Source organism: Melanotaenia boesemani, chromosome 14, assembly GCF_017639745.1.
Source record: "Melanotaenia boesemani isolate fMelBoe1 chromosome 14, fMelBoe1.pri, whole genome shotgun sequence".
Classification (NCBI taxonomy): domain Eukaryota; kingdom Metazoa; phylum Chordata; class Actinopteri; order Atheriniformes; family Melanotaeniidae; genus Melanotaenia; species Melanotaenia boesemani.
The window spans coordinates 14631484-14648781 of NC_055695.1; the positions used below are offsets into that span (position 1 = coordinate 14631484).

A 17298-nucleotide genomic window follows, 5' to 3' on the forward strand; every position below is an offset into this window, starting at 1 on the left:
ACTCATGGTGTGAGGCTGTGGCTCAGGCCCAGGTGGCCACAACGGCCGCGTTATGGTTTGGACGCGTTAGATACTGACAAAGAGGATTTGTGTTTTCTTTTAATCTTTCTGGTCACATGAACCATTAGATCCCATCTCACTTGTGAGTCGGCTAGATGATCATAGACTTTCTTAACGTCTGTTCATTTGCGCGCAGATGCTCAAATTTAATGTGTTACAAATCACATTTTGGCATCTTAGCCTGTTGTGCCCCCAAAATAACAGCAACACCTGTTCAAGATGCTTTGCAAAATGTGCGCAGAAGCTTATATATGAGGGAATCCCAAGAACTTCCAAATATGACCTGACTTGTTTAATTCCAGTGTCCGATTTTGTGTTTTCAGTGGTTTGTCAATAAAATCTGACGTTCACGTTTAATAGGCCTATATCATTTGACTTGTCAATACGGTTCACAGGATAGTGTTGGCATCTCAGAAGTCACCAATGTTTGTGAATGTTTATTCTTAACATTCTAAGCCTTTGAAAGAACCTTTGATTTCAGAGGCTGCATCTCAGCCAGAGGTGTAAAAGTTTTTTATTTTTATTTTTTTTTTTAATCCGATATCGTTTCTTCTAAATCCCGATGACCGGAGCTTAATTCATTCCCGACATGACGTGTTCGGAGTCAGGTAGGGAAAACAAAGAATTGGCGAGGAGGACCGTTACGCAGGTTGCCATGACATCATCATGGGTTGGCTATATAGCAGTGAGGACTAATGCTCAAGAGTCAGAGAAGCACTTGAGCAGCTTTGGAGAAAAGGGCACGCTCAATCTTACGTGTAACAGCTGACTGACTGACGCCACCGTTTCTTCTTTCTGAACTTCTGCGCAGAGGAGTTGCTGCACGAGTGCTAGATTTGTCAAAATGAACTTGTCATACTTGGTTGCGTGTGGACTTTTGGTCACCCTGCTTTCAGAGAAGATGGGGGCAAAACCTTTAACTCAAGCGCAGCAGAAGGTAAGTCACTTGTAACCCAAGTGGGATGGAAATAGTGTAGCTATGTTCGCGCAACTGGATGTGAGAAGCACAGTGCTGCTTCATAGTGAACAGCTGTTAAGTGGGGCAGGCACCCAAGACTGTTGTTTTACGCATCATATGTCATTATTTCACTCGTCTTTAACAATTTAGCACATACAGCTTCCCATTATAAATTTCCAAAACAGTCATTGACATGATTTTCCCCTCTCCTTAACCAACTTTTTCTATTACTTTTTTAGTGATGTCTATTGCCCATTGGTGCATTTGCAGCTTAATTAGTCACTTTAATAATTAAGTGCTTTACATAGCCTGCAACTAACTTAAATTTTTTAGAAGAGACATCACAATATGATTATGTCCTGCTTTTTTTGTTTTGTTTTATTTGCCAACATAACAGTAAGCATTTTTCCGCAATAGTAAGCATTCTTTGCGTAAAATTAAATTTATAACTTTCAATCCACTTATCGAGACTAAGAAACGATTATTTTAAATAAGAGAAAGTAATATAATTTCAATGTAGAAGGGACTGAGTCGATGCCACAGCAGAAAAAGAGGCTTCAGGCACCTGTTTCATCGTCTCTAATGGCGCACTGACATATCTGAATTGTTCCTTGAAGAAGACAAATGGGAGGGGACTTTCAGAACATCAGGGTTTTTTCGGGGTTTCAAACCGGTGACTGCAATATTTTGTTTAACCCATTCGTATTAACTGTCAAAACATCTTCCCCTTTTCGTTAGTGCTTGTTGAAATATGCCTAAATGTGTCTACTGGTTGAAATTTACCTCAGAGTATGCAAACGAATTCTCTGCTCAAACAAGCAATATCTGCATCTTATCATAACCCGATTTTTGCACAATGCGTTTGCCTAAGGGGTACAATGTTTATCTATTTTATTAATCTCCCAGTCTCTTAGAAGTTTGCTTGGCGAGGAGCTGGCTGAGTTTCTGGAGTCGGAGGAGAGAGAGAGGAGGCTAGACACTGTGCGCTCAAGGATGCGGTTACTGCGAGATTTACGGATGGACACCCGGGCCAGAGGGATGTGGGCTCGTCTCCTTAACGACCAACCCGCAACGAGGAGACACAAAGCGGGGAGCAAGAAAGGGGGTTCCACGTCGCGGAGTGGCTGCTTCGGACTCAAAATGGACCGGATAGGAAGCATCAGCGGCATGGGCTGCTAGGGCTGGCGCAGCGTTGCGATGGTGAGGAAGCTTTTCATATCACAGTTCTCACACTTTGATCACAGAGTTACTGTAACCTTGTTAACAAAGACCAAGGCAAACGGAAAGATTAACTGAGAGAAACATGAAAAAGTGACAAACTAGTTTTGTTATACTTATTTATCAAGTCACTCATAGGTTTTGTGAATAGCTGGAAAGACTCAAAGGAAGCATGGAGACAAAGACAGAGGTCCAGAAAAGGGTCCATCAGATGTCAGCTAAATGTAAGAAATCACATTCAAATGTATGCCACTAACTGTAGCTGTATGATGCCTTATTGGCATGATGGTAAGCTACAGGAGAGGAAAGACCCTTATGTGTCAGACAACTGATATAGTCATGTCTAGCAGAATTTCCAGCGAGGATAGGAATCCCTAGAAAAGCCCACTTAAACTGATTTAAAGTGATAAATGGATAACAATCCAGTAGCTGTGAAGGAAGTCCCCTCTTTAATTCTTGTGCAACATTAAGAAAGATCCCAACTGCTGAAAAATAGCTATAAATATCATGTTTAGGAAGAAAAGGAATGATGAAGAAAGGAAGTGTGGATGCAGACATGCTTTTGTACACTCACTTGAAAACAGTGCATCCTGCTGTGGTCAGGACCTTTCTGGGAAACCCATTTTATTTACCCAAGTGTTTTGGGCAGAAAAAAACAGAAGAGAGTGTGTTTGTGAATGAAATAATGAGGAGTCTAGTTTATTTATAAAAGGTTTGTCACAGATAAAAATCACAAAGTGTTGTACATAAAATGGGTTCAATAAAACAACATAATTTCATTAAAAAAATAATAATAATAACCATCAACAAAAAGTTTTCCTGAATAAAATAGTTTTCAGCTGCTTTTAAAAAGAGTGCACGGAGTCAACCACACGGAGGGACGGGGGCAAGTCATTCCAGAGTCTGGGGGCTACAGCCTGAAAAGCCAGGTCTCCCCGGGTTTTAAAACGGGTCTTTGGGACCTTCAGGAGGGTTTGGCCTGAAGACCTATGGGTGCGCCCAGAGGAGTAGGGACACAGCAAGTCGGCAAAATACTGGGGGGGCTGACCTTGTAACACCAAGAAAGTCAAAACTAAAATTTTAAAGTCAGTACGAAATTTGTCTGGAAGCCAGTGAAGTCTTGATAAAATAAGAGTGATGTGGGCTGTTCTGGACGTACCTGTTAGTAGTCTGGCAGCAGAGTCCTGAAGTCTGCTGAGAGTCGCCTAATTGAAACAAGTGAAAACAAAATTAGAATAATCAATACAAAATTAGATAAAAGCATGAATGCACCATGAATCTAAATGACACACAATTTGTCCTGAAGGTTGAGGCCTTTTTGTGGTTGTTGTAAACTGTGAAATCATGTGTGCATCAGATTTTGTGACAATCACAAATGACTATTGCTTATCGCTTATCGACATCCATGACTTAATGTTTGTGTTTGCTGTGGAGTCCCACTTGAATAATTAGATGAGGAGTCAGTGTAACCATCTTGGTGAGGTTAAAACTAAAAAGTCATTTTGGAAATCTCAAGCATGAGGAAAATCTAATGAATATGTAAAAACAACAACCTGAATGACATTTTGTGTATTAAGCTGTCTCTGACAATCAGTTTGAGATTTCTTTTCTTCCATGTCCTCTCTTTTTCTAGATCTCTGGACGATGGGGCTGGACAACAAAAGTTGACTTTGTTCTCACCTGAGGAAAAAATAAAGAAAGAAAAAAAAAGACATCACCTGATGATTTTCGGTACGATAATGACCATGACCAGCATTAACAAAGACTGAGATGACAATGCTAAAAAATCCTCATATAAATATATATATAATAAATATGCAGGTATATGTACATATGTGTATACCTGGTCAACTTATACAAACCCAGATACTACAACATTGTGGACAATGATGTAAAAACAAACTGCAAAGCTGTATATTACTGCTGCTGCTGTACGTTCAAGTACTTCATCTTCCGCTGCATAAATGTATTTATGTTTAAAAATATTTATATGTTTATAAAAAGAGATATTTATAAATATGAGTTTTATTTATGTAACATTTTGAAAATGGATGCAAACTGCAGGTCAAGTCTGTTTGTTACCTTTTTCTTTTGTCTCAAATAGTTGTACATGTTTTCAAAAATGATAAAAAAAAAAAAAACATTCCATGTGCACTTACATGCTATCTCAGTGGGCGTCTGTGTTTCTCTGAAACAGCTTAATATTTTCTGGTGCAATAGTGCTATGAGTCCAGAATGCCCAGTGGGCAAGTAGCAGCTGGTGTGTGTATAAGTCAGAATTAGACATTTAAGATAAGGATAAGTTGGCAAGTTTATCTACTTTTTCCTGCATTCAGCCTGCGTGCATTAAACAAATACCATCATCACTTTCTTTAGTCAGCAAAGTTAAACATAAGACTGCTAGAGTGAACCAAAATCTTAAAGAATTAGGAAATTTTACATTGATCTATCAAATTTTTTCACTGTGACATACAGTATTGACTAAAACATAGAGCAGAAAGACTTTATTTCTACATTTTCATTTCCATTATCTTTTAAAAATATCCATCAAGCACATCTTTACCAGCATGTCTTTTTTTTAAAAAAAATCTTGCACCATGTAAAGCAATGCTTCCAAACATATTTTCCCTGAGGACCCCCTTTATGCAACTACCAAAAAGCCATGGACCCCCCCACCCACCCCGTGTTAAAAACCATGCCTAGTTTAATGCTTACATTAGCTGCTTCTCACCATAATTGATGCATTCTGGCTGACTTCTTGTCCAGTGACAAAACCAAAGTTAAGGTAATTACCAACATATAGACTTTTCTTTTTTTTTCAAAATAAGGACGAATCGCCTGCTCAGTGGCGTTTATCAGACATGTCTCATTAATTAAATGGTGCAAAGTTGGTGTTCTAAAAACACGTGTGAATAAAATACATAAAAGATTTTTTGAAAAAAAAACTTAATTGAATACACCTCAACTTCATGGCTTTAATTTAGGTCTCCAACCCTTCTTGTTGTAAGGCAACATTGCCTTTATATTATACAGTATTACTACCTGCACTTCTTTAGAGTATTACCATTCAAGGACATTTAAAGGAATAAATAGATTTATAGGTTAGAAGAGATGAAGCTGTAAGTTTACAAGTTTTATGGCTGTAATGTTGGGAACTAAACTCCAGACCAAGGCTTTACTGCCAAAAGTTATATGATGATGGTAATAATAACAACAACAATAACAATAATAATAATAATAATAATAATAATAATAATGTCTTTATTCTGTGGCACTTATCTAAAAGCAGAGTTTCCAAAGAAGAGGACATAAAATAAAACAGTAAAGTAGACAAAAATGCCATAAATATGTGTGATAATCAAAGAAACAATCAGGCAATACAAAATGGAAACATATAAAAGTTAAGTCTATAAAACTAAGTTTATGAGGAAAATGTGATAATGAATTAGGTATAAGTTTCTGTGAAAGGTTGTTCTACAGTCTCGTGGGATAATCAGTTAGAAAAGTTTTGAAAGACTTTGTTTTTTTCTTGCTCAGGAATGTTTATGAGGCAAAACTGAACATGTCTGATTTTACATGATGTTGTAGGCCAGCATTCATGATATTTTGGTTATCCATAGACCAAATAACTAAATAAGGAAATTGAATTTGATGATTAGAAGGTCTGCATGGCCTTCTAAAGGTGTATGTTTTTATGCTAATATTGTGAAATGAACTTTTTAATCAAGAAAATGCTTTGCAGTGCCTTAAAACACATCCTAAGTTTAACTTGCAAAATCAAATTTCAACACTAGACAGAGCTGTGGATGCAGAAACAAAAACATGGTGGACCTGATCACTGAACAATAATCTCATGCAGTGTGTGTGAATATACAAGTTTCCTTAAAACAAGGGACCACAATCAATATTTTTAATGACTAATATCTACAAACAAATCTTAAACACAGAATCAGAGTTATGCAGACAAGAATAAACTCTTGTTTGTTTGTGCCCTTCATGTCTGCTGCACAATGCAGACAGTTTTGTCATGTGATGCTGATACCCTCATGAGAATGTATATAGCAGACAAGAGTTTTAATATTAAGCTCTATTAGCAACAAAGCTGGTTGTCACAGATAAAAATGGGAAAACATTAACTAGGATACACAAGTATTAATGTTTATACTGCTTGTCCAATTTTAGATTGTTGTCATGAAATATTGTGTTTCCTTGAGATAAAGAAAATCCACTCCACATCTGTTTCAATATATGCTAATTAACTTAATTTAATCCAAATCTGCCACCCCAAAAGTGGAAAACTGACAAGGAACAAGAAAACTGCTTTGCACATCCTGCAAATTAACCATGTGCACTATAATGGACCTTCAGTCAGTCATACTGAATTATTTCAGACTAACAGGAACAATAGCAGAGTTCACTTTTACAGTGAACCAATAAAGCAAAAAGTCAATGTAGTTTTATTTCACTAAGGCTCCAATCTGAATGCAGGGTATAAAATGCAATGCTGCCTCCGTGTGGTGATGTCTGTGGACAGCAGTGTCTATGTGTTTGTACACTGCAGCATGTCCACTACTTAATATGATTGCGCTACACCCTGAGACATGATAACAAAATGGGACAAATGTAAGTTGGTAATAAATATATTATCCATTTATTTCTATTTTCAGTTTAATGTAGTCTTCAGATAAATTAAACACACCTCAGTTTTAGTCCTGTTGCTGCACTTGAGACATGCTATAGCCCACATTTAGTCTTTGTTTAAAAGGTTGATTAAAACTAAAAAAAATGTGCAATGAATGCAACTGTGCAATAGTTAAATTATGTGAATAGTATGGCTGTTGTGGCTAAAAATAAGTTAACAGCTTAAAGATGTTTTATTTGTTATGGGATTTATGATAATAATCTTTTCTTATCAAGCCTTTCAACCTGTAGTAATAAAAGAATGGCACAAATTTCACAGAGGCGTAAAAAAATACATTGCATTAACCGAGCAAGGAACAACTTGGGTCAGACTGTTGCTCAGTGCTTCCGGAAAGTTAACATGTGATATGAATGATGGTTTACGGCAGCTGGCCCAAGCCACCACGTGGTTCACATAAACAGCTGCATGAGACAGAAAGACGCTTTGTGCCGTTATCACACGGATAGTTTCGTGTGGGTTGAGAAACCGTCAACAATTTTATTTTATCCTTTAAAGTGGCATATTTTTGGTGAATTTACAATATTGTTTCACCAAATCTCAATAATAAAACATAGAAAAAGCAATAAAAGTATAAATACTTCATTAAAAGAACCAATTAACCGTTTGTTTGCGTGTGGTAATAAATTCCTTGGTGTAGGCGAGGCGCGCTCACGATGCAAATTTAGAACTTGTGATTGGTTAACAAATTCATTTGGGCGGGGCGGTGTTAGCGCGCAGTGCTGGAGAGTAACTGCAGCAGCGAGTTCTCTGTCTTTCCTATCCAATGTCCCCCCGAGTAGACAGGGCCACGTGCATACAATAGAAATTTTGTTACCAGCATCTTCTTTTCCAGCGCATTTGTGTTTCACAGAAACACACAGCAAAAACAGCCATGGTGAAGTTAGCTAAGGTAAGACCAAAAGACATTTTCTTAACGTTACTGTGTGTGCGCAATAATACTTGAAATGGGGCTGTGTTTACGCACGAGGCCTTCGTGCAGACGTTGCTGCGTCTGTATGATATGAAGAAACTTAACTGGGAACGACATGCGTCGTCATGTGTTTCAACGACTGAGTTGTTTTTCGATATTTCGATTAGATTATATTTACCCGAGAAAACATGTTTAACATAAAACGTTTTCGTGTAGAGTAGCCATATTAAGCCTCGCCATTAGGTCACAGGCCTGGTTTGGCCTGCTAAGGCGAAACTGCTTATTCAAGATGGCATACATGCGCGCGCTCACGATTTAATCATGGTGTTTTAACATGCACTGAGCTGCATTTAGAAAGAAAAAAGGTCGATACGATATTGCCAGCCGATAACATTTTTAGTTTTCGTGACACTGGGTCTTCCGTATGCTAGTTGATATCAACTATTAGCATTAGCATTTTTCAGTGTCTCTTATTTCACGTGACTTGCTAGCATTTATTGGTATCGGTTTTCATTTTCTATCAGTATTTACCGTTAAAAAACGAGTTTAATGTATAATTTGATCAGAATTTGACGACGAGAGCCCGTTCGTTCATATTATAGCTAGCAAGCATGCTAGCTGGTCGACTTTTTGAGCTCCACGTGGGTTGGGCTCCTGCTCGGCACACGACACACGAGGCGAAAGACTTAAACCCAGAAAAGCATTACCATCCAATCAGCTTTCGTAACGCAACTACATGCAGATAAGCGTTTGGAGCTGTACATCAATTTAATTTCACTGGAAATTACTGGCGTTTTTTCCCCCAAAGTTAACCGATAACTTAAGCTTAAGTGTTACACGTGGGTTAAAACCACTCATTTGCAAACATTGAAACATGGTGATTGGAGTCTAGTGATTATTGTGGGTAGCTACCCTTGGACGTTTACAAATTCAAGCAATATATTTAATTCTGTCTTTTTTTTCTTTTTCCCCCAGACACCGAAACAGCAAATTCAGAAGAAAAAAGCTCCTCCACCCCCTAAAGAAGTTGAGGAGGAATCTAGTGAAGAGGACAGCAGTGATGAGGAAGAGGTACTATACATTTCATATTATTAATTTCTGTCTGTTGCTACTCATTGTAATTAAAATAATAAATTTATTAAAAAATATTCATTTTTATGGTTTTACAGAGTCCTCCTCTGAAAGTTGCTAAGAAAGCCACTCCGGCTAAAGCTACCCCGGTTGCCAAAAATGGCACAAAGGCTAAAAAAGCAGAAAGTGATGATGATGATGATGATTCTGGTAAGTTTACAAAGTGATACCAAGTGTCACTTTAATTGCAACAACTCTGTCAAAAAGACTAGCACCTCTAATTGAGTCGTCAAGTCTTATTTTTCAGAGTATAATTTTTGCCAAATAGGCTTTATATTCTGGTCAGATCCCATCCGTGTGACCATAACTTTAAAGCAGAAATGTTGGAGTTTTCACATTTCACTCCAGCATTTCACAGAGAAAGCTAGAGTCAATGTGGTAAACACATAGTTGTATCGTAAATAAATTCTACATTATTGAAGGCGTCTGAATTAATTAGCCATTGATGGTTAACAGTTCACAAACTAGAAAAATGGTTGTTAAAAAGTTTTTTACAGAAAATTTTTACAAAACATGTTTTTACAGTGGATGCCTGATTACAAACGTGCATGGAAACGAGAAACTTGATGTTCATCTGGTGTTTAACTAACTTGCATTGCATAGATGCCAACTTTAGCACAACAACAAAACCTGGCAGTGGGGAGTATTTCCCGAGGTCCTGATTTCAATAAAGGAAAACAATCCTAAATGTAACTTTGAATTCTGCCCTAATCTGTTTATTTTGGGCTAAAATGTATAATAAATGTAGTCACTTACATTTTCATTCTTTCTTCAACTGAGCATGTGTACAAGTAAGTATCTTGATTTGACTTATCTACAGAGGAAGAGTCTTCTGAAGAGGAAGCGCCTCCACCAAAGAAGACACCTGCAAAAGCAACCCCTGGGAAAACCCCAGCCAAACCCACCCCAGCTAAGGCAGCCCCCGCAAAGGCAGAGGAGTCTGATGATGATGATGATGACGACGATGATGATGGTATGTAGCTATTCAGAGTTGATGGAAAATACAAATTTAATTAAAATATTTTTAAAAACAAAAAATCATGTGCTCAAGTTTTAAGTGAAATGCATGTGAAATCCTCCATTTCTTGGCATACATGTGTTGTTCAGTACTCATGTGTGTTATGTACGGAGGCAAAACAAAGGCAGCGCTATGTCTTCGGTGCCGGTGTGTATTTTATTGTCTGCCGGTTCTATCCTCAATCGCTGTCACACTGCTTAATTTTTACATTTTTGATGCACTCCTAAGAGCCTTTAATTGGCCACAGTCAAGATTAGACTTTTATGTTCTGTCTAGATGAGTCTGAAGAGGAAGCCCCCCCTCCCAAGAAAGCGGCAAAGTCTGCTGCAAAGCCGCCTGCCAAAGCCAAGCCTGCAAAAGAGTCCGATGATGATGATGATGATTCAGAAGAGGAGGCCCCGCCCCCCAAAAAGGCTACTCCTGCTAAACCAGTAGCCAAAGCAGCTGCCAAGCCAGTAGCTAAAGCACAACCTGCTGAAGAGTCTGATGATGATGATGACGACGATTCAGAAGAGGAGGCCCCACCCCCCAAAAAGGGTACTCCTGCTAAACCAGTAGCCAAAGCAGCTGCCAAGCCAGTAGCTAAAGCACAACCTGCTGAGGAGTCCTCTGAAGATGATGATGATGAAGATGGTAAGCTTTAGATTTAAGATGTTCATTGCTGCAGCACTAAATCTTTATTTTGCATGTTTTGAAACTGCTTACAGTTGTGTGATGATCACAAAGGGACTTAATACTGAACTTGTATGATGTCACTTTTCATGTATCTGACACAGGTTTGTTGCAGGTGTTAAATGGTTTAATTTAGTCAGTGAGTATTAATTACCGTCCACACTTGTGCTTTTCAGAGTCTGAAGAGGAAATGGACACCACTCCTTCTCCAGCTGTCGCAAAAGCAAAGAAAGCAGGCATGGTGAAGGCTAAAGAAGAGTCGGAAGATGACGACGATGATGATGATGATGACGACGACGACGAGGAAGAAGAGGGTGCGTTTTAGTGTGTGACATTGCATTGTAGTGTGTCTTGATTAGCTGAATGAATCTACATTGTACACACGTAAATATTGTGAGGTGGTGGATGAAGTTTGAAGTTAAATAACAAGCGTTATATTTCAGACACTGGAAAATTCCCAAAATGGGGGCAAAACACCAAATTGTCAATATACACACACTTGCACTTTTTCCGTAGTGTGGCTGGAATTAAAGAGATTTTTTTTTCTTTCCTTCTTTTTTCCCCTCTAATTATTTTAAATTATATTTCCAATAGAAGTTCCAGTGAAACCAGCAAAGAGAAAGGCAGAGAACAAAACAGAAAGCAAGAAGGACACACCACCTGCAAAGAAAGCAAAGTCAGATGGAGAAGGCAAGTTACTGCACTTATTGATAAGTTGGGATTTCAGTAAAAAAAATCTTAAGTTGATACTTGATTGTGATGTCACTTTGCATTGATCTGTTGATCTCGTTTTATTAGAATAATTAAAATCTGTGTGGTTAGACCAATAATGAAACTTTGTATATGTGCTCCCATTTATCAGGGTTCTGTCTTTTTGTCGGAAACCTGAACTCAAATAAAGATTTTGAGGAGATCAAAGTTTCTTTGAGGAAATTCTTCACAAAAAACAGCCTTGAGGTTGTTGATGTCCGGGTAGGAGGATCAAAGTAAGTCATTTAGAAAACAAATGTTTATATATATCCCCACTGTCTGTACTGCTTTGTTTTTACATGCTACTATTTTTCACTGACAAATATTCAGATTCAGTTGTTCTCAAACCAATGAGTTAAAGTGACTTAATGAAGCTGAATACGGTTGTTGAAACTTGGAGTTATACAATGTTGAAACTGAATAATTCTTGTGATTTGCATTAATAGGAGATTTGGCTACGTAGACTTTGCCTCTGAGGAAGACATGAACAAAGCACTGGAACTCAATGGAATGAAGGTCATGGGTCAGGAGGTGAAACTGGACAAGGCCCGAAGCAAAGAGAACTCACAGGAAGGCAGGAAAGGTAATCTCTGCACCTGTTAGAAGTTGGATCTAGCGTAAAAGTGCAGTGAAAACTTGTCTACTCCTGATTGTTAAAGTTCTTATTTGCAATACTGACACCGACATCTGTCCCACAGAGAGGGATGCACGGACACTGTTTGTAAAAAACCTTCCCTTCTCTGTAACGGTTGATGACCTAAAAGAACTGTTTGAGGATGCTGTGGATGTCAGGCTACCTCAAGGCCAGAACGGCTCAAACAGAGGGTAACGTCTACAAAGCTTAACTTTTTTTTTTTTTAGGTTTTATGTGCTCTAACCTGCCATATACAGGTAATAACTGTTGAAGTCTGCTGTTAACATGGGTTTTCTTTCCTTTTTGCAGCATTGCCTACATTGAGTTTAAAACTGAGGCTGAAGCAGAGAAGATGTTGGAGGAGGCTCAGGGAGCTGATCTGCAAGGGAGGTCCATTATTGTTGACTATGTCGGAGAAAAGAGCCAAAAAGGAGCCAAGGTTGCAGGTAAGCTTGGAACATTTTGTGAAAACTGATCCTGGGTTTGGCATTTGGTAGCAACTCCATGATTAGTGACTTGATTAACCAAGTTTTGATGCAAATGTATATTTGGGAGTTTTGAGGACATTTTTTGAAGATGTTCTCTTCTGTTTGTGCAGCAACAGCAGCAGCCAACAAAACTCTGGTGGTGAATAATCTCTCCTTCAGTGCTACTGACGAAGTGTTACAATCCACATTTGAGAAGGCCATCTCCGTAAGGATCCCACAGAAAGATGGCAGACCCAAAGGGTAATGCGTGGATTCTTAAATTTTCACACTCAAAACCGAAGCATTGATTCTCAGACGCGTTCACCTTCTCATGAGCTCCTCTCGATCTTACCAGTGATTCTGCATGGATTCGCACGAGAAGCAGAGCCAAAGCGCAGTTAGAACAGGCTTGCCCAATTTACCTCATGGGTTTTGCCAATGTCTGCTGTGCAACAGATAAAACTATAACTTTATGATGCGCAAAAGCATTGTTATACCTAAAGCCAGATTTGTGGAACCATGACTGATGTTAAAAACTCCTGTGGATGATTGTTCATGTTATACCTCTGTCCTTTTCTTTTAGTTTTGCTTTTGTAGAGTTTGAGAGCGCAGATGATGCCAAGGAAGCTCTGGAAAACTTTAACAACACAGAGATTGAAGGCCGGACAATCCGACTGGAGTACAGCCAGAACAGCGGTGGAAGAGATGGAGGCAGGGGGAACTCTGGTAAGTTTTTAATATTCATCCATTTAACGGCTGTCCATTTAGATCCCAAATTATCTTGACCAGATATGATGAAAAATTGATCCCTTGAGACTCTGTGAAGAAAGTCAAAGATAGTCAAGTCCTGATCTGGTCTGCACAAGAGGCTCTAGCATATCAAAGCTGTTTGTCCAATTAGTGCTTGTTTTGCTATATTCTTGATGACACTTTGTCTTCTACCAGGTCCAACAAAAACCCTCTTTGTCAAGGGTCTCTCTGAGGACACGACAGATCAGAGCCTGAAGGAAGCTTTCGAGGGTTCTGTAGCAGCCAGGATAGTTACAGACAGAGAGACGGGGTCATCAAAAGGGTAAGTTCAGAGAAACTAATATCTTCTCATGAGTACTGCTCTGTCCATTAATGACAGTGAATGGGTTCGCATGAGAAGTAGAGTGAACTCGCAGTTATACAGGCAGCTACCTCAGTGGGAGTTGCCCATGTCTGATGTGGGACAATCTTTCAATCTGTTGGTCTTTATGGATTACAATAAAGTTTTGTTGTACATTTCTACCAACAGGAGATAACTAAAGGTTATTAGGAATTTATGTAGTTTCTTTATTTTAAGTGTGACCATGTCTTGTTCCAACAGCTTTGGCTTTGTCGATTTTGACAACGAAGATGATTGTAAGGCAGCCAAAGAAGCAATGGAAGATGGTGAGATAGACGGCAGCAGGGTGACCCTAGACTACGCCAAGCCCAAGGGTGAGGGTGGTTTCCGTGGAGGCAGAGGTGGTGGTGGCGGATTTGGTGGATTTGGTGGTCGTGGCGGATTCAGAGGAGGCCGCGGTGGAGGCAGAGGAGGAGGAAGAGGAGGCCATCGTGGAGGTGGACGCGGAGGCGGACGTGGCGGTTTTGGAGGTGGGAATGGATATATTGGCCAAAAGGTTGCATTTATAGGGGTGTTCTGCAAGCAATAACCTGTAAACTGTTTTTAAAGGGCTAGTCAGAATTTTTTTTTAAGCATAATTTTGCATGATTTGCATGTGATTTAATGCTCGTCATTTAACAGTCACTTGTGTGTTTTCATTTTAGGTGGAAGAGGTGGTGGATTTGGAGCAAAGCCCCAGGGGAAGAAAATTAAATTTGATGACTAAAGTCTTGTATTTTAGGTTTTGAATGGACTCTGGTTTCATCAGTTGTCAGAGCTTTTGGACATTCCAGAAAGCGTCATTGGTATATATTTAACTGTTAATGGGCATTTTTAGCCCTGTGTTTAGGACCCCCCCACCCGCCCCACACCTGCTATTCCCTGCTGTGCCAGAATGGTACTTCTGACCTTTTCAAGCGCTGAAAGTCTGGACAAAAATCCCACACCTCTTGCCCTCCTTAGCTGTTTTTTTCCAGAAGGAGTAAAATGGATGGTTCTGTCAAACAGGTTTACTGTGAAAATATGCTTGTTTTGTCAGATAAATTGTGTAAATTTAAACAGTTTGTATGATTTCATTTTACCTTTTTGTAAAAAAAAAAAAGGAAAAAGAAAATACACATATCTGTAGGTTTTTATTTTGTCAAGTTTTCTTTAGATACCAAGTTTTACTGTACAAATTTTCATAGTCCATGCCTCAGTTTCTTTTTTTTTTTCTTTTTCTTTTTTTTTTTTTTTTTTTTTTTTTTTATGTTTTCCATGGTTGTTTGGGGTCGAGTTGCTGGAAGAGTTGTGGCTGAAAGACATCTGTAACATAAAATGTTTGTAGTGCATTGACTGTTTTTTCCCCCCCCAATTTCAACATTTTCACATCATGAAATAAAACCTTGTTAGGTGTTGATTTTTATATCTTAATCAGGCTTTGAATTCAACCTCAACCAGGCTTAAAATATTCTCTGGAAAACTGTATAGGGAATAAAGCTTTTTTAGAATTGATACACATCTACCCCATGCGAACGTTCACCAAGATGCAAACAAGACTCATTTGGTAAATTTTAGTGGAAACGTTTATAGATGAAAGCAAGCTTTACTAATTAGATGCAGCCATCTACCGTAGTCCTTAAAAGGTTCCCTATCCACTTATGCAAGAGGGCCACTAGATGGGGTTAGTGTCATTTGGTGCTGGTTTTTAAGGTGGCTCTGTAGTTCTGTTTAGGAGCCGAGTGAATAACATGCAAAATAATAACAGGTGAAGAATCTGGTTCCTCCCTGACACAAATTGGGGGTTCAAAGTTGAACTATTAGGCTCCTTGTGAAGCAACTTTTTTCTTGAGGCTGTAGTCCTGCACAGGTGCTGCTGGATTTAGAGGTTATGACAGAAAAGGATGCTTCCCCGACGGAAACCAAGTGATGTAATAGTTACGGGAAGAACACTGCTCTAAACTAGTAAGGAAATTTTAAGGCTGACACGCTGTTCATAAAATGAAGGAATGGAAAGAGCCTCAAGAATAGACAAGATCCACATTTTAACCTTAAGTAGGTTCCAGAAAGCATTTAGTTCAAACAAACTATAAATGTTCTTTTTTCCTCTACTGTTAAAGTAACAATTTATTGATTTTAATGCAGTATTAATGTTCTGCTCCAGAACACATGTAGAAGGGCCAAAGAATACATCATTGGTCTTCCAGATTAAACTTTCTGAGCCAGAACAGCAAACAGGGAATTCAGGGATGAAGGAACAGAATCAGATATTTAACCACTGAACCCAAGGTTCTTGTTTGTCTCTCATAGGATATCAGAATTTCATAAATACTCAACCTGTGAGGTTGGCTTTAACATTAGGGGCCAGAAAAAAAATATCTTTTCTTCTAAAGGCAACAAAACGGCCAGCGAAACATATTACTTGATTATTTTCTCCAATCATGAGAGCCAAAGTTCTCTGATCTCAAGAAGTGAAGATTGATCTGTTTGGCTGCAATTACTAGCAAGTACACGAACCAAACCACACCATGAGAGTCAACACCTGACAGTAACCTCATACACTCACACACATATATATATATATATAGTCACTGGTTACACATGCAAACGTGTTTTCATGGCTGAAAATGTACAACTGAGGACACTGTTACTCTACATTTAGTATCTAAAGCTGTATGTTGGAAAAGCACCTGTCAAACCTCTGAAATTGTTTTTGGTATTGGCCATATCTGCCCTTAAGTACTTAAAAAATCATCAAGGTTATGGTAACCTTACAATATTAACCAGAAGGGAAATAATCCAGTGAAATATCAGTGGTTTCCTTTTACTATCGCTGATATATAATACAAAGAGAATAAAGATATGTGTACGTTTTCCACTCCATTTGTGAAGAGATATTTCTAGTTCTCAACCAGTTCAAAAAGAAGATGCACAAACTGTGGAATCTGTCCTATTTTGGTGGAGGGACCCACACAATCAACTATGTCTGTTAAGTAGACCCTGTGGTTTGATTAACTGACTGAGCTGTGGCAGGTTCCTCTTCGTCGGTGACACCAGCAGACAGGGGACAGCACAACGCTGTCATCCGACTGTTCTGGCAGCTGAACGGGGGTTTTTGTTCCTGAAGGTGTCTGGTTGAGGGCCCCGATGATGGCACCAGTGAATAACTCTATTCAGGGATTTGCTGCCTTCTGACTTGAACACTGACAGAGGTCATGACAGCTTTTCTGTGGTGCCATGTCAGCTGTCTAGAATAACCTGTAGACCTTCTTTTTTGTTTCACGCCACAAAACTACTGACAGAAGGTAAGCAATCCTAAAGTATTCGTTGCACAACACCAATTCATTTGGAGATTTGTGAAAGAAAATATCTTTCAGGCATTTTCACTTTTGACTCAGTTAAGCTGAACACTGACAGATGTCATACCAGCTTTTCTGTGGTGTTTTGTCAGCTGTCTAGAATAACCTGTATACCTTGTCTTTTGCTTCACTTCAGATGACTACTCACAGCGCAGTTATGTTTGAAATGGTGTACATATATATATATATATATATATATATATATATATATATATATATATATATACGCTACCGTTCAAAAGTTTGGGGTCACTTCCCTATTGAATCCCATGGCAAAGTGACCCCAAACTTTTGAACGGTAGTGTATATAT

The 17298-nt window shown here is 38.8% G+C and overlaps 2 protein-coding genes and 1 non-coding gene across 4 annotated transcripts; all 3 read left to right on the plus strand.

Moving 5' to 3' along the window:
- The first annotated feature begins 667 nt into the window (after nucleotides 1-667).
- On the plus strand, nucleotides 668-4006 carry nppc (natriuretic peptide C). Its single transcript, XM_042005392.1, has 3 exons — nucleotides 668-997; nucleotides 1925-2218; nucleotides 3870-4006. Exons 1-2 carry the CDS (start codon nucleotides 905-907, stop codon nucleotides 2195-2197), a joined length of 366 nt encoding a protein of 121 aa, XP_041861326.1. The 5' UTR covers nucleotides 668-904; the 3' UTR covers nucleotides 2198-2218; nucleotides 3870-4006.
- Nucleotides 4007-7672: 3666 nt separating this feature from the next.
- ncl (nucleolin) lies at nucleotides 7673-15054 on the plus strand. Of its 2 annotated transcripts, none has more exons than XM_042005389.1 (16): nucleotides 7673-7827; nucleotides 8824-8919; nucleotides 9018-9129; nucleotides 9800-9952; nucleotides 10274-10630; nucleotides 10846-10983; nucleotides 11264-11359; nucleotides 11532-11655; nucleotides 11866-12002; nucleotides 12118-12244; nucleotides 12363-12499; nucleotides 12652-12781; nucleotides 13104-13246; nucleotides 13466-13592; nucleotides 13872-14140; nucleotides 14315-15054. In XM_042005389.1, exons 1-16 carry the CDS (start codon nucleotides 7810-7812, stop codon nucleotides 14374-14376), a joined length of 2226 nt encoding a protein of 741 aa, XP_041861323.1. In that variant the 5' UTR covers nucleotides 7673-7809; the 3' UTR covers nucleotides 14377-15054. The 2 variants fall into 2 exon arrangements, with proteins under 2 accessions (XP_041861323.1, XP_041861324.1); XM_042005390.1 differs by having other exon boundaries at nucleotides 9800-9934.
- On the plus strand, nucleotides 10055-10193 carry LOC121653785. The gene has a single exon (XR_006012860.1). It is a non-coding gene; the product is annotated as a small nucleolar RNA SNORA57 (small nucleolar RNA).
- Nucleotides 15055-17298: the final 2244 nt, after the last annotated feature.

Coding starts and splice junctions, on each gene's coding strand:
- nppc (XM_042005392.1), top strand. CDS start 905: ATGAACTTGTCATACTTGGTTGCGTGTGGACTTTTGGTCACCCTGCTT. Junction 998..1,924: donor TAACTCAAGCGCAGCAGAAG/GTAAGTCACTTG, acceptor TTAATCTCCCAG/TCTCTTAGAAGTTTGCTTGG.
- ncl (XM_042005389.1), top strand. Junction 8,920..9,017: donor ACAGCAGTGATGAGGAAGAG/GTACTATACATT, acceptor ATGGTTTTACAG/AGTCCTCCTCTGAAAGTTGC. Junction 12,245..12,362: donor CAGAACGGCTCAAACAGAGG/GTAACGTCTACA, acceptor TCCTTTTTGCAG/CATTGCCTACATTGAGTTTA.